At 45.8% G+C, this 24293-nt stretch overlaps 1 protein-coding gene across 1 annotated transcript in view; it reads left to right on the top strand.

The window, feature by feature from the left end:
* The first annotated feature begins 1924 nt into the window (after positions 1-1924).
* Positions 1925-24293, top strand: part of bnip3 (BCL2 interacting protein 3) — a 68727-nt gene continuing 46358 nt past the window's right edge. The window contains exon 1 of the mRNA XM_041209761.1: positions 1925-2156. Coding sequence (XP_041065695.1) covers positions 2117-2156 — 40 coding nt within the window. The 5' untranslated portion in view covers positions 1925-2116. The remainder of the gene's footprint in view (positions 2157-24293) is intronic.

Genomic DNA, 24293 nt, shown 5'->3' with positions numbered 1-24293 from the left:
GCATTGTTCCAGTGAAGCCCAACGCAAACTGGAGGAACAACACCTCATCTTCCGACTAGGCACCTTACAGCCTTCCGGACTAAATATTGAATTCAACAACTTTAGATCTTAAGCTCCCTCCCCCATCCCCACCCCCTTTCTGCTTCCCCCTTCCTTTTGTTTTTTCCAATAAATTATATAGATTTTTCTTTTCCCACCTATTTCCATTATTTTTAAATATTTTAAAATCTTTTATGCTCTCCCCACCTCCACTAGAGCTGTACCGTGAGTGCCCTACCATCCATTCTTAATTAGCACATTCGTTTAGATAATATCACCAACTTTAACACCTATGTGTTCTTTTGTTCTATTGTTGGTGACATCTTTTGATGATCTGCTTCTATCACTGCTTGTTTGTCCCTACAACCACACCAACCCCCTCCACTTCTCTCTCTCTCTCCGCCCTCCCCACACACCTTAAACCAGCTTATATTTCAACTCTTTCTTGGACTCGAACTCAAGTTCTGTCAAAGGGTCATGAGGACTCGAAACGGCAACTCTTTTCTTAACCGCTGATGCTGCCAGACCTGCTGAGTTTTTCCAGGTAATTCTTTTTATGTTTTAGCTTGCTTTCTGGTTGGCTCTAGAACGTGCTGCTCTAAGGAACTGTCCCAAAAATACTCTATGAACTCATCATCCGGACTACCTTTGCCAATCTGGTTAATCCAATCCATTTGTAGACTAAAATAAACCATGATTATCGCTGTACCTTTTTTACATATGCCCATTATTTCTTCCAGTATAACCTGTCCTACAGTATGGTGATTGCTAGGGGGCCTAAAACACAGACCCACAAATGACAACACACCTTTACTATTTTTCATCCTGACACAAAATCATTCTATATGATTCAAAACTGAGGTCATCGCTCTCTTATTGGACCAATGTCATTCTTAATTAACAGAGCTACACCTCCACCTTTTCCTAGTTTCCTGTCCTTCCTAAATGTTATATACCTTGAATACCTTGAATATCCAGGTCCCAGTACCTATAACTCTGCCCCCCTTTGCGGCTCTGCCCCTCCTTAGTCCTGGTGTGTCTGTAGCCCTACCGCTCTCTGCTGCTTCGCCCTTCTCTGTAACTCTTTTTGAGTCAACCAAGTAAACTAAATTAACAAAATTAGGGACAAAGTAAAAGCCAGCCCCTTAAAGGGAATCTGCAAAACTGCAAATTCTCTGTAGCCCCACCTGACTCTCTAGCCCTGCCCCTATTCATATCTCCACCCCTCTCTATCGCACCACCATCTATGTAGCACCGCCCCTCTCTAACTCCAACCCTCTTTGCCCTGCCCTTCTCCGTGCACTATCCCTCGCTATAGTTCTGCCTTCTATGTAGCCCCAACCCCTCTACAGCCCTCCCTCTCTGCAGACCACCCCTTTCTATTGCCAGCCCTCTCTATTGACGCACCCTCTCGATTGCCGCCGCCCATCTCTGTAGCTCCATCCATCTATATATCACATTGGCCTCTGTAGCAACTCCCTCTCTATAGCTCCACCCCTCTCTGTGGACCCACCCATCTCCGTATCCCTTCCCCTCTCTATTGCCCGGCCCCTTTATCTAGCCGCCCCACCGTTTTGAACAGCCGCCTCCTTAGCCCCACCCCTCCCTGCAGCCCCGCCCCTTCTTTTATTCTGCCTCCTTAACCCCGCCCCTCTCTCTTTGCCCCGTCTCTCCGTGAAGCCCCGCCCCCTGCCTCCTTAGCCCCGCCTCTCTCTGTACCCCACGTCTCCCTGAAGCCCCGCCCCTTTTCGCCCCTTTTCTCCCCTCTGCCTCCTTAACCCCGCCCCTCTATGTACCCCGTTTCTCACTGTGCAGCCGCGCCTCCTGCCTCCTTAGCCCCGCCCCTCTCTCTCTTCCACCCCCCCCCCTTGTAGTTCCCTCTAGCCCCGCCCAGATCCTACAATCTTCGCCGGAAGCGCTCGGCCCAATTCGGGCGGTTCTTTCCGTTCGCTGCCGATTGGCCGCAGTTCTTCTTGACACATCGGGAAAACTTTGTTTACATCCGCAGGATCGAGCGGAGCCGGAGTCAGAGCCGGAGTCCGAGCGGAGCGCAGTCGAGTTTTCCAGATCCGGCACCATGAGCGAACGGCCCAGCAATCAGGAGGAGAGCCTGCAAGGTAGGTGCACCCGAGGCTGCGGCTGAGGCAGTGGGGACCGCGGGTTAGAGGGAGCGGATCAGTCTCGCCCCGTCCCTTGGCCTCCCCGCCCACCCCGGACCTGATTCCTCCCTCCCCTCGGGGCGTGAGGGCCTCATTCTCCCCCTCCCTCCCCCCACGGGGTCTGATCTCCCCTGGGGTCTGATCCCCTACTCCCCCCAGGGTCTGATCACCCTCCCCCCCCCCGGGGTCTGATCCCCCTGGGTCTGATCCGCCTTCCCCCCCACTGGTGCTTGATCCCCCCCTCCCCTGGGGTCTGATCCTCCCACCCTCTCCCCACTGGTGCCTGACCACCTCCCATCCCCCGGGGTCTGTCTCCCCCCCTTTACTGGTGCCTGATCCCCCCCTCCCCTGGGATCTGATCCTCCCACTCTTGCCCCACTGGTGCCTGACCCCCCCTCCCCCGGGGTCTGTCTCCCCCCCTTTACTGGTGCCTGATCCCCCCCTCCCCTGGGATCTGATCCTCCCACTCTTGCCCCACTGGTGCCTGACCCCCCCCTCCCCCGGGGTCTGTCTCCCCCCCTTTACTGGTGCCTGATCCCCCCCTCCCCTGGAATCTGATCCTCCCACCCTCTGCCCACTGGTGCCTGATCCCCCCCTCCCCTGGGATCTGATCCTTCCCCCCCTCACCCCCACTGGTGCCTGACCCCCCCTCCCCCAGGGTCTGTCTCTCCCCCCCCCACCCTTACTGGTGACCGATTCTCCCCTCCCCCAGGGGTCTGATCCTTTCCCCTACTGGTGCCTGATCCCCCCTTCCCTGGGTTCTGATCCTCCCACCCCTCCCACCTGATTTCCCCCCATCCTCCCCCCACCGGGACTTAATCCCTCCCTCCCACCCAGAGCCTGAGCCCCCTCCCCCCAAACGTGGCCCCCACCTCATGGGCTGAGGGTTTCTAGCCCTTTGCATTTTCCAGTAGATTTGTTTAATGACCTGTGATTTATTGACACGTGCATTGTTGAACCTTGGGTCTAAATCTCAGTAAACTCCTCATATTACCAAAGCAGATTAGTAATGGCGAGGTTTTGGAGGAACGGCAGCAGTGTGCTGTTATATAAACAGAATCACCATGGCAAACAACCAGATCCAACGACATCTTTTCCTCTTCTCACCTGGGCAATGTGTGTTGCAAACATATTAAATCGTTGAAGGCTGTGGTAAACCCTGAGAATGGAGTAGGTTAACTATGCATATCCTGTGTGTACCTTTACTATGGAATTCTTCAAATTAATCACAAATTAACTCTAGTTCTTCACTGATAAAATCTGCAATGATATAAGGTGCCTGTTTATTCTGTCAACAGCTGATGTGAATTTCCCCCTTTATTGAGACGGCTCTTCTGCTCTCAGTTAATGTGCTTTACAGTAACATTTGAATATGTCAACCCACCTCTCTGTGTTGAAGAAAATAAGAACAGCAAAGACCAAAGTATTCCTCTGTTTTCTCTGCCTCTTCCAGGTACAATGGACTAGATTTTCTGCCCACCCCCTGCTCCATTGATTGGGGGAAAGCACTACTTAATTCTACTTACTAAGGACTTGAGCTCTTGATCCCAGGTGGCCTTCCAGTCTCAGGATTATGAGCACTTTGGAGGTAGGCTCCCTAGCTTCTGAGTGACTTGTGCCAGACTGGGGGCAAAATTTTGTTATGAAGGGCTGCTAAAGCCTGCTCACCTTTGAATGCATGACTCCTGGGCCTGGCAGGGATCTCTCGCTTTCTGCTGGATTGAACTATGCATGGTCTTATCCTTATTCCACTCCCCCATCCCCTCTGACTTTTCCAAATGCATGCTTGGGTACTATCCTCCAGATGATTATGAGTCACAGAATGTAAACAGGTAGTTTTCTCATTAGATGATGCAATGGCATGTCCCAGCCTTCACACCAGTGCAACTATATGAAGAACATGCCAGTCTGAATGAGCAAGACATGGAGTTTGAAAAGCTCAGGGTCTCACTCCACTCAGCAATTTCCTCAGGCTTTATCTGCACCTCTCCTCCACCCCTATCTACGCTTCTTAGGCAGTAAGAAAATAGTCTTATCATCACCCAAGCGTCACTACAAGCATCAAGCTGTGTCTTTATTACTTGCGTTCAGTGGCTGACGCACCTTCATCCGCCTCTGTAGCCATATGCCAGTAGGTGATTTCAACTGTGGATGTACTTTGCTTGTTTCTTGCACCATGGTTCATTCTGGACATTTAAAACATATGCTTATGTGAGTACTGTGTTATCTTATATGGATATTGATTCAAAACAGGCATGTAATGTTCGCAGATGACAATAGAAACAAAGTAAAATGAACATGATTACTTGCATTGTATTATTTGGTATTATTACTTTAGTAATGTTTAAAAAAGATGATTAATAGTAACTGCTGGAGTTACATTACACCTACAGAGTAATTTTAGAAAATTACTCTTCCAGTTAGAGGCTAACCTGCCAGGAACAATTATTGGGAATTTTGTCCTCCTTCTCCCCGATGATTTTCAGTCATTATTTTTAATAAATAAGTGGATACCCATTTGGTGAGGCTGAACACCAACAGCCCAGTTTTGTAATATTACCTCTGTGGTACAAACTCAGCCTATTTTGAGTGGCTCTCATAGGAAGGATTGCATACCATGTGGCTTTTAAGCACTCAGGAATCAACGTGATTCTCAAGTCAGACTATTAGTTCTGTATTAATACACACAGGAAACTGCTTCGCTGCAAATTCACATGGAACACACAGTTTAACTACAGTTTGAGATCATCATCTGAGGATCAAACTGTTCTCTATATGTATGCCCATTCTTTTTATTAATAGGATTAGATTCCAAAAACAATTTCCTCTGAAGGTTAAGAAATAAGCTGTTTATTTTATATTTTGTACTTAATAACTGCCCCAGTTTACGATCCTATTTATGACCTGTTACTGCAACATTAACAACTGGAGCAGTTTTTAAAAATCTCCATCTGCTAAATACAGTTCATTTGAGGTATATTTCGTTTGTATAGTTCTGTTCCGTTAAACAAGGAGATTTGTTTAATATTCTTGTACTAAATATGAAATTACTTTGTGTATGAAATCGCTTTCTTTTTCTCAGGGATATGCTCTGTTTTGATTACAAGGAAAGTGCTCAATACTGTAGATTATTGAATATATATTTATTCTTGTTTGTATGCATTCAGTTTGGGAACACTAGCTTGTGTGACAGTTGGAAGGGAACAGTGTATATGTGTCCTCCTATACAGAATTCTGGCTTTTCCATCTAAAACCTCCATAAATTGAAACTGCATTTAAGCAACATTTTCTGGCTGGTGTGGTCATTCTGACTTTCTTTTCTTAATTCAATTCCCCTTTCTGTTGTCTTGCTTAGTTGGCTGAACAGTTCCTTGATTTAAACATTGAGGTAATTGCAAATGGAGGAATGTATAACAGATGGATGATGTGTCCACTTCACGTCACTTCAACCATGTCTTGCCAACTTTCAATGCCAGAATGAGATCTTTGGGCTGGACTGTTGGATAATCTCATTTAGGGAAATATGGCGGTTGGGATGGAGGATGGTGGCACAGTAGTTAATGATGTGGAAGATACATATATTCTGCAGCTGTAGTATGGGTATTATCAGAAACAAATATTAGCAATTTGCCTTGTATTTAGATTAGGGCATTAAATAGAGTAAAAGTGAGGCAAGCCTACCATGCCTCAACGCCAGAAGGAATTCCCACAAGTTTCTGATAGGCAGAAAATTGAAGGGAGTGATGCTGCACTTTTCTAATATGTGTTGCTAGTATATGAAGCTCTGTACCAGAAGTGCACATTCAGAAAATCACCACTTTTCTTTTAAAAGGTGAAACTAAATTGTGTCATTGTCATTGGCTTTACCAGCCATATTAGTTGTATTTTTTTATTCATTCATGGGATGTAGGTGCCACTGGCAAAGCCAGCATTTATTCCCCATTCCTAATTGCCCCTTGAAACTGAGTGGCTTGCTAGGCCATTTCAGAGGGCAGTTAAGAGTCAACCACATTGCTGAGGCCCGGAGTCAGATGTAGGCCTGAGTCACATGGGTTTTTACAAAATCAACAATGGTTTCATGGTTACCATTACTGAGACTAACTTTATATTCCAGATTTATTAAACTGTGTCCCCAGAGTATTGGCCTGGTATTACCAGTCCAATAACACTACCGCTACATCATCATCTCCCCTGTATAGTTTAGATCATCTGTTTATTGTTTATAGCTTGGTTTTGATGGAAACTTTTATCAATTACAATTTTTTATAGAGTGCACACAAAAAGGAAACAACTGTTCGAGTGACGTATTCAGTGTGCTGTACTGGGTCAATATAGGGAACAGAAATAATCCCTTCCATAATTATGTGTGAAAGGTTTAACATAATTGCAGTTACATAGGGGTGCATGCAGGGGAAGGGAGGGCCGCTTAGAATGAACACATATTACAAAATTCATTTCAACTGTGAAATTACTGAGATCAACATGTCTGGACATGTTAAGTGGAAGAAATTCATACTGTGGTCCAGAAAAAAGGGGCTGTAACAAGTAGGCAAAGCAATGTGACGGCTGCTTTATTTTAGATGAAGGGCCTATGTACATTAAGTTAATGATTACACTGTATTTGTAGAGCAGTTTTAAAAAAAGTTCAGAAAGAAGCAGTTCAGAAGAAAGTACATTGTACCCTCTTCTGCAAGAGTTACTTTTTATATTTTTATATAATAATTGCACTGATGTGCACCTAGCCTATTTCCTTGGACTTCTTTAGTCCAGATCAGCTGCAGAGATGTAGGTGATGATAAATTTACTGTATATGTTCTTATCCCGGTTCTGGCTGCTCAACTGGGTCAGGCTGTATTTTGCTCTGACTATCCAGATTTGAAATGCTGAAATGTTTGTCCCTACAACCATACCAACCCCCTCCACTTCTCTCCCCCCACTCAAACCACCCCCCCACACACAGCTTATATAAACCAGCTTATATTTCACCCCTTCCTTGGATTCACTCAGTTCTGTTGAAGGGTCGTGAGGACTCGAAACGTCAATTCTTTTCTTCTCCGCCGATGCTGCCAGACCTGCTGAGTTTTTCCAGGTAATTCTGTTTTTGTTTTGAAATGCTGAACTTAATTTTGTTTAACAGATTTCTTTTTAGAAAATTGCTGGTGGCAAAATCACAATACTGGCCCTGTAAATGCAAGAGGCACTAATCTGGACTGTATGATGTATGTCTTTAGACACTACATGGCCACCTAAAACTCAAAAATGAAGCCCAACATAAGTGCACACACTTGTGGGAAGCACACAGGGCGCCATTTCAGCGGGGACCATTGCTTAAGAGGTCTTCGATCCATGAAGAGGTCGTAACTGAAATTGACCAATTGTTGCAGCCAGAAGTGCAATTTCAAAGAAGAGCAAAATCACCATTACTATTAATTTTTATGCATCTGGCTCCTTCTAGAATGCTGCTGGCAATGTAAGCGATATCTCACAGTTTGCAGTGCTCTGCTGTGTAAGGGACATCATTGAGGCTTACCATACATCGAGAAACAATTTAGTCTCATTCCCTCTTGCTCGAGACACATAGGTTTTACAAGCACAAGGGTTTGCATGGATTGGAAGCTTCCCCATGATGCAGGATGACATTCATTGCTTGAACGTTGTGTTGTGTGTGCTTTATGTGAACTTGGCCATTTTCATGAACTGAAAGGGATTGCATTCCTCATTGTGCAGCTTGTGTGCGACCACAGACAATGCAATATGCAGCTGAGGAGTGCATCATCCCAGCAACAGTCATGTTTCCTTCATTTTGTGCAGTCCTCCGTGTCACCTGTATCTGACCACCATGGCAAGTCAAAGGTTTGCATCAGAGTGACAAGGGTTAACTACTCATAACATAACATAAGTTTATAATTGTGGTCCAGAACCACATGCGTATGGACAACTGGCTTACAATGTGAGTGATGCCACCACAGATAATATTATAGAACTCACCACTGGCATCCTCAGTCAATGTTTCTGCAGCCTGGATTTCCCCAGAATAATCCTAGTAACCTCAATCACATCTGTCAATTCATCAATGGTCCTGTATTTATTACCTTTCCTCTATCACTGACCATCACATTGTCCACTTTCTGCTGTGTTGCCTTGGAACACAGGTATCCAAAGCCAAAATGGCAACAGTCTGAGCTGCCAAGGCAATTGTCAGATCTTTGATAGAAGCTGTTTGTGATGTAACGGAAGGTGTGACTTGGGGAATCGGGTGCTGCACCATGGTTGGTTCCACAGGTACTTTGATGGAGGTGACCACCTGTTCCAACCTGAGCTCCAAACTCTGGCACAAAGTCCTGTGCTAGTTGATTCTGGACTCTTCCATGCTTCTTGTTATCATGCACTCTGGTGTGCATTGCAATGAACAAAGCATTTTATTATTTATACCCACTGACTTTATGTGATCTGGCTCAACAAAATCCTCACCTGTCTCCTTTTTGCTGAAACAATAAGAACTAGTCTGCAGCCTCATCCTTTGGCAAACTGGCACCAGCACTGTGCTTTATCCTCCCACCTTGACACCTCCGCACTTGTACTTGGTGTGTTGCCATATGCAGAGCTCTCCTTTATCCTAGCTTTTAAATATACGCAGTGTCAGTCTCTTAGCTGGTACCTGCAAGTATAAGGTTCATCTCTTCATCTTCATTGTCTTTTTCCTCTTCCTACTCTGACTGCAAAGGTTCCAATTCTTGGGTATCTGAAATGTCAAAAGGGACATCGGTTGGGTTGTTGTGAGGGGAGAGGAGGAAGTAAGAAGTGCATGCTTACACCATACGCAGATTGTGAGGTAGAAGAAATTTTGAAATGAGGGGTGAGAGAAGGAGAATGAACTATGCGAATACCATCATCATTGATGTGTTCAGCTGTACCAGCAGCCACGGCCCCAGTGATACCAGTTCCTGTGATGGCCAAAAGTGTCTCCTTAATCGAGGTTAAAACACATGGAAGTGCTTGTTCTCCTCCAATTCTTTCCTGCTGCTTTTGGTTCTTCTGCAAGAAAGGGATAAGTGTGCCAGTGAGTGTCCTGCAATATGTTTGGGAAATGTGGCTGTTATGGTTGAATAACTGCCAGTGTGTGCAAGTTGTGAGTTGTGGGTGCGAGGCTTGCAACAGTGCTAATTGTATGAGGGTGAGGTAAAGTACATGAATTGAAGGGTTGAGTACTAATTTATAGAGATTGTTGATAGATGGGTGATGGGGATATAGAGAATTGAGAAGTGGATGAGGACGGTAGTTAGGATATGCCATTTGAAGATAAACTCACTCACCTTTACAAATGTGTGAGTTTGTTAAACTTCTTCCTGCACTGCATTCATGTTCTTGGAGCAACACACCTGGCATTGATAAAAACAAAAAACTGCGGATGCTGGAAATCCAAAACATCTCTGCCACAACTTCTTCTAGCTCCCTCCCAAGCACATGTCTGGAGGACTCCCTGCTCCTCCTTAGGGTCATGATGTCTCTCCTTAATACCACATCTTGTACCCCGGCCTCCCGTACATTATCCGAAAATTTTGGTGTACGCACTCCCGTATGTTTGGCCATTGCTCAAAGTATCACGGCCCAGATTCACTTTCCAAAAACTCACACCACTTTTTCCAGCCTTTAAGAAGAGCTAACCACTTGCGATGTTAGGTCACTGCTGATGTGTGTAGCCAATGAACAGTATGGCTAGCAGTAACTGAATGCAGCAATCATTTAAATCAGCAATCTAAACAAATTTATTGTGCAGTCTGCAATACTATGAATAATCATACTGCAATCCCTATGCCTATTTTAAGGGGGATTAGCCAATATAACCACTAATTCCCCCACTCCGCAACATGTTACGTTTAGAAATACTTGTATTTCAGCTAAACTGCATTCTAATGCACAATGAGTTATTGTCTTGTAACTTGCATATCAAGCCATTTTGGCCTGTATTACGTTACATATATGTCTCAGTTGAGTAGCTTAATTATGAAAGTGTAAATAAAGACAGAATCCTTTTATAGCACCAGTGGTTAACCTTAAAAACCTTCCAAAGATAGTCAAGTTCCATTTGTAATGAAAAGCCCCATCTCCAAACCAGGCTACCCTGCTGTTATTATGAAATTGCTGAAATTATTGAAATATGATTACTTCTTTTCCATTCGTTAGTCCATAAGAAACAGTGAAATGTGCCTCGTGGCTCAGTAGGGCTAGATTTTATGGCCTTCCAACGAGTGTGTTTTTGGCAAGAGAGAGCATGTGAAAAAAGAGGGGAGCCCACCACCTTCCCACCCATCCTGAGCTGTCTCCCAGAACACTAAATAATTAAGGGTCAACTGAGCTTTTCAAAGGCCAATTGACCAGGATAATATACTGCCCACGCCATAATACGATTGATGTGCGAAGGTGGGTGCGAGTGGGCTTGCTGTTCTTTAAAGACAAGTGTTTAAAAGGCAGGAAGGAAGAGGGGGTCAGGGGCAAGCCCCCAAAATTTTGCCCCCTCTCTCACCTGGCTTCCAAAACCACTGCCCCTCCCTAAGCTGCCCAATGCCTCCCCGCCCAAAAAGGACAGATTTACTTGACCCCGACATCCAGCTCCTCTTCTTCCTGAGCCTGCTTGCAGTGGCCTGCACCCACTTCTGAGTTCTGACGCTGTTGGGACTGGAAATGGAACCCGGACCAATCTGATTGGCCGGCAGCTCTCGAGTGAGGGACCTCCTCCTACTAAGGGACAGAAGACCCATTTTCACCTAGCTTAACCTGCCCATAGTGTGTTATGATTGTATGGGGGGCTTCTTTCAGGTGCATTGGCCGCCGGCTGCCCCACTACACCTCCTGCCTCCCTGTAAAATCCAGTCCATAGAAACGAGGACTGTATAGTTAGTTATAGTTGACATTTTTATAACAGGTAAAGCCTATCTGCCTGTCACTATAGCTGTCAATAGCTGCTGCTCTGATACAAGTAGTTCGGGTCTTCCCACCATTACTTATTTCATTCAGTGGCTCCAATAGAATTTGTTAAATACCCAGTTCCAATTTAATTCTTCGGTTTTGATATTATCTGTTTCATTCCTGGTCTTGATTTTATTTAATATCTGGTCATAATAGTATTTATTTTATTCCTTGCCCCAATATTATTTATTTAATTCTGCAGTTGTGTTGTTGCTCCCCAATATTATATTATTCATATTATTCTGTGGCTCTGATATTGTTTATTTATTTATTTTTACTTCATTCATGGGTTGTATGTGTCGCTGGTTAGGCCAGCATTTATTGTCCTTGAGAAGGTGGTGGTGAGCTGCCTTCTTGAACCATTGTAGTCAATGTGGTGTAGGTACACCCACGGTGCTGTTAGGGAGGGAGTTCCAGAATTTTGACCCAACGACAATGAAGGAATATTTCCAAATCAGGATGGTGAATGGCTTGGAGGGGAACTTCCAGGTGGTGGTGTTCCCATGTATCTGCTGCTCTTGTCATTCTAGATGATAGCGGTCATGGGTTTGGAAGGTGCTATTTAAGGGGCCTTGGTGAGTTTCCTGCAGTGCATCTTGTAGATGGTACACACTGCTGCCACTGTGCGTTGATGGTGGAGGGTGTGAATGTTTGTGGATGGGGTGCCAATCAAGAGGGCTGCTTTGTCCTGGGTGGTGTCAAGCTTCTTGAGTGTTGTTGGAGCTGCGCTCATCCAGGCAAATGGAGAATAGTCCATCACACTCCTGACTTGTGCCCTGTTGATGATGGACAGGCTTTGTAAAGTCAGGAGATGAGTTACTCACTGCAGAATTCCTTGCCTCTGACCTGCTCTTGTAGCTGCAGTATGTATATGGCTAGTCAAGTTCAGTTTCTGGTCAATGGTAACCCCCAGGATGTTGATAGTGGGGGATTCAGTGATGGTGATGCCATTGAATGTCAAGGGGCAATGGTTAGATTTTCTTGTTGGAGATGATCATTGCCTGGCAATTGTGTGGCATGAATGTTACTTGCCCCTTGTCAGCCCAAGCCTGCATATTTTCCAGGCCTTGCTGCTTTTGGACATAGACTGCTTCAGTATCTGAGAAGTCGCAGTTGGTGTGGAACACTGTACAATCATCAGCGAACATCCACACTTCTGACCTTACGATGGAAGAAAGGTCATTGATGAAACAGTTGAAATGGTTGGTCGAAGGACACTACCTGAGGAACTCCTGCAATGATGTCCTGGAATTGAGATGATTGACCTCCAACAACCACAACCATCTTCCTTTGTGCTAGATATGACTCCAACCAGCAGAGAGTTTTCCCCCTGATTCCCAGTGACTCCAGTTTTGCTTGGGCTCCTTGATGCCACACTCGGTCAAGTGCTGCCTTGATGTCAAGGGCAGTCACTCTCACCTTACCTCTGGATCAGCTCTTGTGTCCATGTTTGAACCAAGTCTGTAATGAAGTCAGGAGCTGAGTGACCCTAGCAGCACTCAAACTGAGTGTCAGTAAGCAAGTTATTGCTAAGCAAGTGCCATTTGATAGCATTATTGATGACCCCTTCCATCACATTACTGATGATCAAGAGTAGACTGATGTGTTGGTAATTGGCTGGGTTGGATTTGTCCTGCCTTTTGTATACAGGACATAGCTGAGCAATTTTCCACATTGCCAGGTAGATGCCAGTGCTGTACTGGAACAGCATGGCTAGGGGCGTGGCAAGTTCTGGAACACAAGACTTAAGTACTATTGTTGGAATATTGTCAGGGCCCATAGCCTTTGCAGTATTCATTTATAACCATTGTTTATTTTAATCATTAACATTAATACTGTTCAATTCATAGATTCTCTGCTATATCTACTGACCCGCCTTCTCAACTCTGATTTACTTAATTAACTAATTCTGTTGTTGTAAATCATTATATTTTGCCCCTCAGCTTCGTAATGCCTTCGGCCATCTCCTGCATATGTTGAAGGTCTTTAATACATATATACTTTCTTTAAATGTCGTGCTCATTTCTGCACACTTAGCATATCCTCTAACTCTCTCTAAGTATTGCCCTGGGAGATCAGCTGCGTATGTATTTTCTATGTATAAAAGTTTTAACTTAAATGTTTACCCATCAAATTTCAGATATCATGCACTGTTGCACGCAGATTTCTGTTTAAGGTGATAGGGCCATTCATTTGACTCCTACAACAAACTATTCAGCAAAAACATAGATGAGCCATAATGTCCAATGCAAATGGCTGTGACATCTGGACTTTGACAGATAAACAAAAGTCATGTATCCAGCGTGCATTTTCAGATTTCAGACATTGTCCTTTGCAGTATCAAATAGTGCATAAATAAAAGAGAAAAGCAGTTATTTCACACTGAGTCTTTCTGACCTGGTGTTAAAATTTACAAACATAAGGTGGAGATGGCTTTATGCAACAATTTCATGCTCTTGTGCGAAATATGGAAGTTTAAATGGCATTTCCGGCATTTCTTTCCATATTTTAAAGACCTTTTGTAACTCATGCAGTTAGGATTTGAATGGTTGATTATATTTCGAATTCATCTTGGTCCACATACAATCATTTGTTTTGTCAACAATATGCTTTCTTTAATTTTACCACAAAAATGTTTGTTTAATTGAATCTAAATTTATCTAAATATATTTTTACACTGCAGTATACATGACACATGACTCTTTTTACCGCTGCAAAGAGGTACCAGTGTGGCTTGTTCAAGTATAGGAGGCATATTTTCCTTTTCCTATGTCTGGGTGTTGTGGATTATATGGCTGCAGCACATAAAAAATAAATAGTGAATCTGACATGTGCAATGGACCAACCCAAATGTCCATCCTCTTAAGCTAACAGATTGAAAAATTGGCAAGCTGCCTAATGGGGTGTGATCATTTCACCCCATTTTTCTCCATTCACTGCATGCGGGCAATTCAATATATGTTTCTTGGAACACAATGACTGGTGATATTCTGCCACCAGTGATAACATCATGTTAATTGGTGAATAGGTCGTAACATTACACATGGAAACCCAAGAACTTTTAAAAATAATTTTATGGGTTGTGAGCGTCACTGGCAAGGCCAGTATTTGTTGTCCACCCCAAATTGCACTTGAGAAGTTGATGGTGAGCCACCTTCTTGAACTGCTGCAGTCCATGTGGCGTAGGTACACCCACAGTGCTGAAAGGAAGGGAGTTTCATGATTTTGACCCAGCGACAGTGAAGGAACAGCGATATAGTTCTGAATCAGCATGGTGTTGTGATTTCGAGGGAAACTTGCAGATGCTGGTGTTCCCATGAGCATGCTGCCCCTGTCCTGAGTGGTGGAGGTTGCGGGTTTGGAAAGTACTGTTGAAGGAGGCTTGGAGAGTTCCTGTAGTGCATCTTGTAGATAGTACACACTGCTGCAGCTGTGCATCGCAGCCATCCAGGAAAGCGGAGAGTATTCCATCACACTCCTGACTTGTGCCTTACAGGTGGTGGACTAATCACTAGTAACAAAGGTAAAATACTGCAGATGCTGGAAATCTGAAGTAAAACCAGAAGAATTCTGGAAACACATAACAAGTCAGGCAGCATCTATGGAGACAGAAACAGATTTAATGTTTCAGGTCGATGACCTTTCATTGGAACTGGACAATGCTAGATATGATTGGTATTTAAGCAAGTACAAAGTCAGGGGAAATGGGGAAGGGTCTATGGTAGGGTAGTGGGCATGAATAACCAGCCACAAAAAAGCCTGTGCACCTAATAAGATACTTTTCAGTGTTGTCACAACAGTTGTTAAATCTCACCATTTAATTTTTAGACAGTATGTTTACCCGGTATCAATAAAACATTGCAGCTGTAACATAAGTTGACAATAATTGTGATATAAAATTATACCAGATGAATAAATTATGAATTCTGGTCAGAGGAGAGTGACCAGCTTTTGACTGAAGGTAGTAATATGTGTTTTGACCTTGGGCTGTTCAGATGCACAGTACAGTCACAGGCCTTCCTATCCAGTGAGCATATTAAGCTTGCAATGGCATTCTAAAGAGGAACAAGTGTGGCATCACACTTTATTTCCACACTTTGATGTTTATAAATATCAAAATGACAGTGGCATCAGCTGGTTGATCTGTCATTGGGAGGTTTGATGTAAATAAGCACTGAACTCTCGCTTCCATGTGACTATCAAATGGGTTTGACAGGGTACATACCAGGAAGCACAATGCACTTACAGAACAGGAGGAGGGGTTGTTTGTCAGCAGGTAAAGGGTGGTTTTCCTTAAATTTGCTGAAGGGAATAACTAGTATTCTGAAAAATAGTATCAATATATCAGGAGTGCTGAGCATACTGTTTTATCATTCAGCATTTTTAAAATTGTTTCTAATTAGTGAGGAACGTTTTCAAAAATGGCTCCATACTGGCGGTATTTAATTTGCAACCATTTATCAGATTTTTGGAACAGTACAATCCTTGAAACGCTGGCCCCGATTTTAAGTTGGCAGTGCGCTGGAAGTGGGGAGTTTTGATTGTGTAAGGGAGAACTGGAAGTAAGTGCTGTGTGCATGTCAGTGGCTTTTTAACTCAGCCACATCATTATCACTTTTCTCCTGGGTTTCTTATCCAACTATTGGCAGCAGGTGTGATGTGGGCCTGTATAGCATAACCTCAACTCCAGGGACACTCCAAACATACAAATTGAAGGAGTTGGCGTTTGTGTCAGAGAACTGCAGGTGTCAGAATGGAGTCCAGAAGGCAAAAGCTACACCTGTTTAACTGATACCTCCTTGGTTGTGTCACTGGGGGTGTGAGGAAAGAAGTGAGATTCTCTTCTCTAGCAGTGGGAGGAGGAAGCCTGCAGCTGAGATCAAGAAGGTACAGTTCGATGTAGCAAAGGAGATGTTGTGCTGCATTCCTAGTTTCAATGCAGAACGTGGTTTAATGACCTTACCAGATCAGAAAAAATGAGTACACGCTGTTGTGTGCATCACTCCAGTCCCATCATTGCATTGTCTTACCTACTCCCATCACATAACTCCTCATACCCAAGTACCTTGCGGGTGGACCCATCCTTCACTTTCTATGCAGTTCCTGGCATCCCCATATATCCATCCAGCATTCCTACTCTCCCTTACCTTTATGTACTGTCATACCAAATGCGCCGCATCCATTGTATGAACACGTGCCTTTACTTGAATAAAAGCAAAATACTGCGGATGCTGGATATCTGAAACAAAAACAGAAAATGCTGGAAAAACTCAGCAGATCTAGCAGCATCTGTGGAGAGAGAAACAGTGTTAACGTTTTGAGTCCGTATGACCCTTCTTTGAAGCTGAAGAGAAGTGGAAATATGATGAAATTTGTACCCTCAATCCTGTCCGGCCCATCTCCCGGGCATCCGCCCTCATGCCTTCTCCTCCCTCCCAGAAACATGATAGGATCCCCCTTGTCCTCACTTATCACCCCACCAGCCTCCGCATTCAAAGGATCATCCTCTGCCATTTCCGCCAACTCCAGCATGATGCCACCACCAAACACATTTTCCCTTCACCCCCCCCATCGGCATTCCGTAGGGATCGTTCCCTCCGGGACACCCTGGTCCACTCCTCCATCACCCCCTACTCCTCAACCCCCTCCTATGGCACCACCCCACGCCCATGCAAAAGATGTAACACCTGCCCCTTCACTTCCTCTCTCCTCACTGTCCAAGGGCCCAAACACTCCTTTCAAGTGAAGCAGCATTTCACTTGCATTTCCCCCAACTTAGTCTGCTGCATTCATTGCTCCCAATGTGGTCTCCTCTACATTGGAGAGACCAAACGTAAACTGGGCGACCGCTTTGCAGAACACCTGCGGTCTGTCCGCAAGAATGACCCAAACCTCCCTGTCGCTTGCCATTTTAACACTCCACCCTGCTCTCTTGCCTACATATCTGTCCTTGGCTTGCTGCATTGTTCCAGTGAAGCCCAACGCAAACTGGAGGAACAACACCTCATCTTCCGACTAGGCACTTTACAGCCTTCCGGACTGAATATTGAATTCAGCAACTTTAGGTCTTGAGCTCCCTCCTCCATCCCCATCCCCTTTCTGTTTCTTCCCCCTTCCTTTTGTTTTTTCCAATAAATTATATAGATTTTTCTTTTCCCACCTATTTCCATTATTTTTAAATATTTTATAATCTTTTATGCTCCCCCCACCCCCACTAGAGCTATACCTTGAGTGCCCTACCATCCATTCTTAATTAGCACATTCGTTTAGATAATATCATCAACTTTAACACCTACGTGTTCTTTTGTTCTGTTGTCTGTGACATCTTTTGATGATCTGCTTCTATCACTGCTTGTTTGTCCCTACAACCACACCAACCCCCTCCACTTCTCTCCCCCCAACCACCTTAAACCAGCTTTTATTTCACCCCTTTTTTGGATTCACTCAAGTTCTGTCGAAGGGTCATGAGGACTCGAAACATCAACTCTTTTCTTCTCCGCCGATGCTGCCAGACCTGCTGAGTTTTTCCAGGCAATTCTGTTTTTGTTATGAAATTTGTACTGTTTTGTTGGGGGGCGGGGGGGGGGGGTGTGGAAGCTGGATAGAAGGCCAGTGATAGGTGGGGACAAAGGAGGGATTGACAAAGATGTCATGAACTGAAGGACAAAGGGAGTGTTGATGGTAGTGGCTGGTGCTAAAAAAGGTGCTAATTGTGGCATAAAGGTAAGGAAACAGAATGTGATTATAGCAGAACAAGGGTAGCATTGTGTGAAAGAACAACATGGAACAAGTGACAGATGGCCCTGTGGGGGATGGGGAGGGGGGGGAGCAGGCGATGGTGGGGAAAAGGATAGAAAATGGGATAAAAAAAGGGGGGTTAAACGACGGATAAATGAATTTTAAAAAAGTGGATAAAAATTAAAAATGAATGTAGAAAAACGGGATTAAAAAAAAGGGGTGAGCATGGTGGAGAGAGTTCATGGTTGTTGAACTCATTGTTAAGTCCAGAAGGCTGTAAGGTGCCTATTTGGAAGATGAGGTGCTGTTCCTCCAGTTTGTGTTGGGCTTCACTGGAATATTGCAGCAGGCCAGGGACGGAAATCTGGGCATGAGAGCGGGGTGGTGTACTGAAATAACAAGCGACCGGAAGGTCTGGGTCATGCTTGCGGACAGACCAGCTTGCCATTTCAACACTCCACCCTGCTCTCATGCCCACGTGTCCGTCCTTGGCCTGCTGCAATATTCCAGTGAAGCCCAACGCAAACTGGAGGAACAGCAACTCATCTTCCAAATAGGCACCTTACAACCTTCTGGATTTAACATTGAGTTCAACAACTTCAGACCATGAACTCTCTCCACCATGCTCACCCCTTTTTCAATGCCCTTTTTTCTACATTCATTTTTATTTTTCATCCACTTATTATTATTTTTAGTTTTATTCATTTATCCATGGCTTTATCCCCTTTTTTATCCCATTTGCTATCTTTTTTCCCCATCATCACCCGCTCACCCCACCCCATCCCCCACAGGGCCATCTATTACTTGTTCCATGTTGTTCTTTCACACAATGCGACCCTTGTTCTGCTGTAATCACGTTCTGCTTCCTTACCTTTATGTCACTAATAGCACCTTTTTTAGCACCAGCCACTACCATCAATACTCCCTTTGTCCTTCAGTTCATGACATCTTTGTCAATCCCTCCTTTGTCCCCATCTATCGCTGGCCTTCTATCCAGCTCCACCTGCCCCACCCCCCGACCTTAAACAGTATAAATCTCATCACATTTCCACTTCTCTTCAGCTCCGAAGAAGGGTCGTAAGGACTCGAAACGTTAACTCTGTTTCTCTCAGCACAGATGCAGCTAGACCTGCTGAGTTTTTCCAGCATTTTCCATTACTTGAATATCACACAATGCTGATATGTCATCCATTGTAACACTGTTGAACTTCAGTGCTGGGGTTTTTGATGGTGTCACGAGTCAAATTTCCACTGGTTATCCTTTGTCACCAGATTTATGAACCTGCTGAAGGTACAGTAAATCAGGGAGCTTGGACTGCTGCAGGACGAAACCATCATGGCAGCTGCCTGGGAATCTTGTGCAAAACTGCTTAAAAATCTTTCTGTAGTTGCACACCAGCTGCATATTGATGGAATGGAAGCTGTTACGGATGACAAATATTCGATGATTGTTCTGGGATGCCTGGATTGCTTTGACTGTGCAGTCGATGGCACCTTGCATTTGTAGGAAGTCAGCCTGAGCCACAATGAGCTCACTCATTCTGACTGGCACCACCACAGGCAAAGTTGGCATCATTTCCAGTCCTGGCAAACAAGCTATCAGTCACCTCTCTTATTTATGTGGGTGGCTGACTAGGAGATCTTGGATATGTCAGAACACTGGAAAGACCTGAGGCAAAAGAATTGAGAGTGTGATGTCTTTAACACCACTCGTAACACGTGATCACCAAGTTCAGCAGTCAGCAGCCCTTCTCAGGGGCTGCAGGTGTCGTGACATCCTGAGCTTCCTGATACACGAGTGATCAAACACGTCATAGAAATTGAGCCTTGTCCAAGAGCCAGGGAGGAATTTTCCGTGCCTGCTGGCGTCGGGCGTCATGGTGGATGTGAGCCAACAATCTGGCGGGAAGACCAAAAATCGATTTCACCACGTCGTGAAACCAGTTTGCAATTGTCTGCTCCGCCCATCAGTGGCGGGCCACATTTCCCGCTGCCGCACGTCGGGAAGTTCATTGTAATACATCTCAATATCATTATAAGCCCAGCTCGCCAGAATCATCCCGAAGCACTGGATCATCCGAGCACGCATGCCGATGTGTTTCACAACAGTGTTTATAAGGCGTGCACCTGGCAAGCTAAACTTTGAGGGGAACTCAGAGGCGAGTGCAGAGTAATGTTGCGCAGCACTCACGAGGTTCACCTGTTGGACCTCAAGGCTGAAGCGCCAAGCATTCGGGCAAGGACACAGGCAAGTCGCATTTTCCCAGCTGGTTGACAGTGTGGTGCCAGAGCAAATGCTATACTGTGGTTGATTGTAGTGCACAAGTTCATGCAGGGGTTTTGGGGGCTGGAGGGAACCAGCCATGCATTAGAGAAACCTTGTACTAAGTGACCATTCCTCCACAGCTGAGACAGTTCAGGCACAGCCGCATTGACATGCTTGAAGTCAGGCCTCTAGCGTATCTGCCCACTCAGCAACACAGAGGCATGAAATTGCCACAAGTATTCCAAAGCTTTTCACCCCTTGAGCACAGATTGCAAACTAATCAGTATTTTTAGTGGACTGCAGAACAATTGGGTGACAGGGCACATTGTACAATCTCCTTGCGAAAGCTGGTCATGGAGCAGTCACTGGTGGAGGCACTCACATTGTCATAATTCGGGTTTGGACCAGTCTCTCCCATGGTTGAAGCTAACAGTGCAGCATTGCAATGTGGGTTAGGAGAATCCCTCTGTCTGAGGTGAGAGCACAGCATGGAGTCCAGTGGGCAAAGCTGCCGCCAATCGGTCAAGTAGAATTGGGTAGAGTTGGGTGGGGTTTCGGGCAGCCAAGTAAACTCTTAACCATCCAACTGGTGGCCAGCCCTTTCTGGGATGCGTTAAGGGGCCTTCAGACTTAAAAAAGAGAGGTTCTTAGTACACTCACCCATCTCTCTTTCTTCTTGCAGGAGGAGTACATTGGGAACATGGAGCCTGGTGACCTAGCTGAATGCCTCATGGCTTACAGAGAGTGGAGCCGAAGGAGAAGACAGTGACAGAGGTGCCCAGCTGGGCAGAGGAGGCGCAGCACCCTCAGGAAGAAGGGTTAGCTGGGCCTCCCACGCATGTTACCGAAAAGCCACAATAAAACATTGCTAGTTGGCACCTAGCTAGGACCAGGGTCTACAAACGGCACTTGTCATTCCTGCAGATGACCAAGAACCTGTGTCGCCGAAGACTGTGCATGTCCAGAAAATTGGTCAGTCACATCTGTCACCTGCTGCAGGATTTGGTGCGATGGAGAAATGGAGGGCATCCACTGCCAGTAGCCATGATAGTGACCGCAGTGCTCAATTTTTACCCCAGTCGCTTCTTTCAGGGCTCCACAAGTGATCTCTGTGGTATATCGCAAGCCTCCACCCACAGATGCATCCATGAGGTCACAGATGCCATCTTCGTGAAGGCACACAACTTTGTGCATTTCGCCCGGGATCAGGACGGTCAGGATGCAAGAGCACTGGGATTTTCCCAGATCTCAGGTTTCCCACAGGTGCAGGGTGCCATCAGCTGCACTTAAATGGCGCTCAGATCTCCTTGGCTACAAGCGGTCAGATACGTCAACCGCAGGGGCTTCCACTCGCTGAGTGTTCTGCTGGGGTCTGACCACCACAAACTAATCTTGCAGGTCCATGACTCCTACATTCCCACAAGGTCATAGGCCCCTGATGTCTTCCAGGGCCCACAGAGGCTGCAGGGTTGGGTCCTTGGGGGCAAGGGCTACCTGCAAAGGGTGTGGCAGATGACACCTCAGAGTGCAGCAGAGCGAAGGTACAGTGAGGCTCATGCTCCAACTCACGTCTTGGTGAAGCAAACCATTGGAATGTTGAAAATGAGATTCTGGTACCTGGACTGGTCTGGTGAGCTCTGCAACAAAGTCCAGAGGGTGTCACACATGGTGTCGCTTGATGTGCCCTTCACAACCTGGCATTGCAATGGGGAGAGGAGCTGTCTGAGGAGAAGGAGATGAAGGAGCTGCACGTCTCCTCCGATGAGGAGACATTGACAGGAATGAGGGTGAGGAGGTCCTTGAGGGCAATGATGTGGCCAGACGAGGCAGGGGCACTCAGGAGGCCCTCATAGCTGCTAGATTCTTGGAGAATGATGACTACATGCAGTGAGGAGACACCATAGATTCTCAAATTGCTTCTGTGAACATTTGACTCCTGGCTGGCTGATGGCAGTGCACATACCCTCTGTGATAGGGCTTCTGTCATGGACTCGCAGCGGATGCCCATAGACCCTAAATTCCAGGAGGATGATGACGACATGCAGTGGGGACATAGATCCTCACATAGCATATGTGAATGTCTGACTCCTGGCTGGCTGATGGCAGATCACTTGCGCCCTGTGAACAGGGTTATATTATGGAGATGCAGCGGGGAAACTTTAACTTCTCCTGATCCTATGGCAGCTTTCGTGAGCCGAGCACTTCAGGACCACATTCACCGGACAAGATGCTGATGAGATGGGGGGGCCAGCCGCACCTCAAAGGTGCTGAGAGCTCACAGGGAGGATGACAGAACTCTGTGCCGCCGGCCCAGAACATTCTAGCAGCAATGATAAGCCCCATCGAGGTGTAGCCTTGACTGATGTGACCAGTGACAGCGAAGGCACACCATCAGTGTGCTGGGAAGGTTGCACAAAGCACAGGGAAGAGACCCTGGACTGAGACACCTGCTTTTATCTTGTGCAGGCACCAAGGTTTCACATCTAAGTGACATGAACACTGCTCATCAGATCAAGGAGCCATAAGCAAGGAGACGGTCTTGGGACTTTATTAACAAAGTGAACATTAGTACAGGTGATTAACACCAACGCCCAGCTTGTGCAACTGTATCTTCTTAACCTTCCTAACCCTACCACTATATCTGGGTGTTCCCCAGCTTCTTCAGTGGAGCCTGCTGACTGCTACGCCTTGTCTGTGATGACCTTGACAGTCATCTTTTAGAGGGCCGAAACCTGGAGGGCACCGGCCTGATTTCGGAATCCTGCTGTGTGACAGTGGCACCCTCAGCCAGTGGAGCTGGACCTGCTGGGTTCACAGGAAGAGGCGATTCAGATGGACTGGACACTCCCGGAGTCATGTAGGTGGATGGCTGCGGGATGTGCACCTGCTGATCCTCCTCCCTATGGGTGCCCAAGGGCCCCTGGCTGACTCTTTGAGGGGAAGGGAAAGCTAGAGTGTGATTGAGCTGTCCCCTCTTGTGTTGGCACTGTTGGAGGCCAACTGTGGCATCAGTGATGGAGTTCAGCCCGCGCAGCAGTGCAGGACAGATGTCCTAGACCAAGGTCTCCATGGCGGCTGCCATTTTATCTGAGTGCGTTGGCGTGCCGGTACTATCACTGAAGGCGAACGGACTCCTTCGTCGTGTCTTGCAATCTGAGGAGTGCAGCGGACATCGCTTTGTGATGTTCCCGAGCTTGCCTTTGCAGCCCAAGCAACTGAGGTATGACAGTCCAGAGGCTCATACTCAGCAGATTTCTGGTCTCCAACAGACCTCCGAGTGCCAGAAACCTGGGAAGTCCCTGCCTCCACTTGCTGTGGATCAGACGGTGTGATGTGCTCACCAGATTGTGACCCCAAGAGTGTTCTAAAGCATGGTCTGACAGAGGTGTGTGTCTCTGCGCTGGCAGAGGGTGTGGGTGAGCACTGTGACAGATCTTCAATGATGTGCCTGCGAAAGCAAGGAGAGATAATTAGTGCATGGCAGTGGCCTGTGAAACAGGACACCTCACTCTCATAATGGTTGTTTGATGGATATTATGCTGCTGGATCCTCACTTGGTTGAGCTTACCACTCACTGCACGAACAAGTCTTTCCATCTTATCTCCATTGTGGTGTGGTGTATTTTCAACATCTGCAGCACTTTATTGTGTGTCTGCCCATAATGGGAGAATGTCTTATATGCCTTCTGTTTATTTTGGAAATTGTTTGAAAGTGGTAGGATCCAAAGAACCTTCCTTCCCATTCTGCTTGGGCTGTTCTGGAAAGTGAATGAAACTACAAACCCTGCACTGGGCTTCTTTACATTTTTTAATTGACAGTTTTTTAGTAATTACCTCTCTCTAACACTAGATGGCATACTTGTTACACAGAAGGAAATACCGCAATTGAAAACATTTCTGTTCCTTTAGTCGAAACGATTTCAATGATCAATTGAAAGAGCATCACAGTCACAGATTTTCTGTTCATCTGGTAAGGGTTGCCCCAAAACATGAACTTATAAGAATATGCAAAAACGTGAGTAAAAGCGACCAGGCTCAGCAAACTCGCATCCATCTCACATTCTACCCCCGAACAATACTGTCACTCTGGGAAACTTAAGAAAAACAGAAAAGAAATATGTGGGC

Source organism: Carcharodon carcharias, chromosome 17 (assembly GCF_017639515.1).
Source record: "Carcharodon carcharias isolate sCarCar2 chromosome 17, sCarCar2.pri, whole genome shotgun sequence".
NCBI classification, from domain to species: Eukaryota; Metazoa; Chordata; class Chondrichthyes; order Lamniformes; family Lamnidae; genus Carcharodon; species Carcharodon carcharias.
The sequence above is the reverse complement of the archived record's forward strand: the minus strand, read 5'-3'. Positions and strand labels throughout refer to the sequence as shown.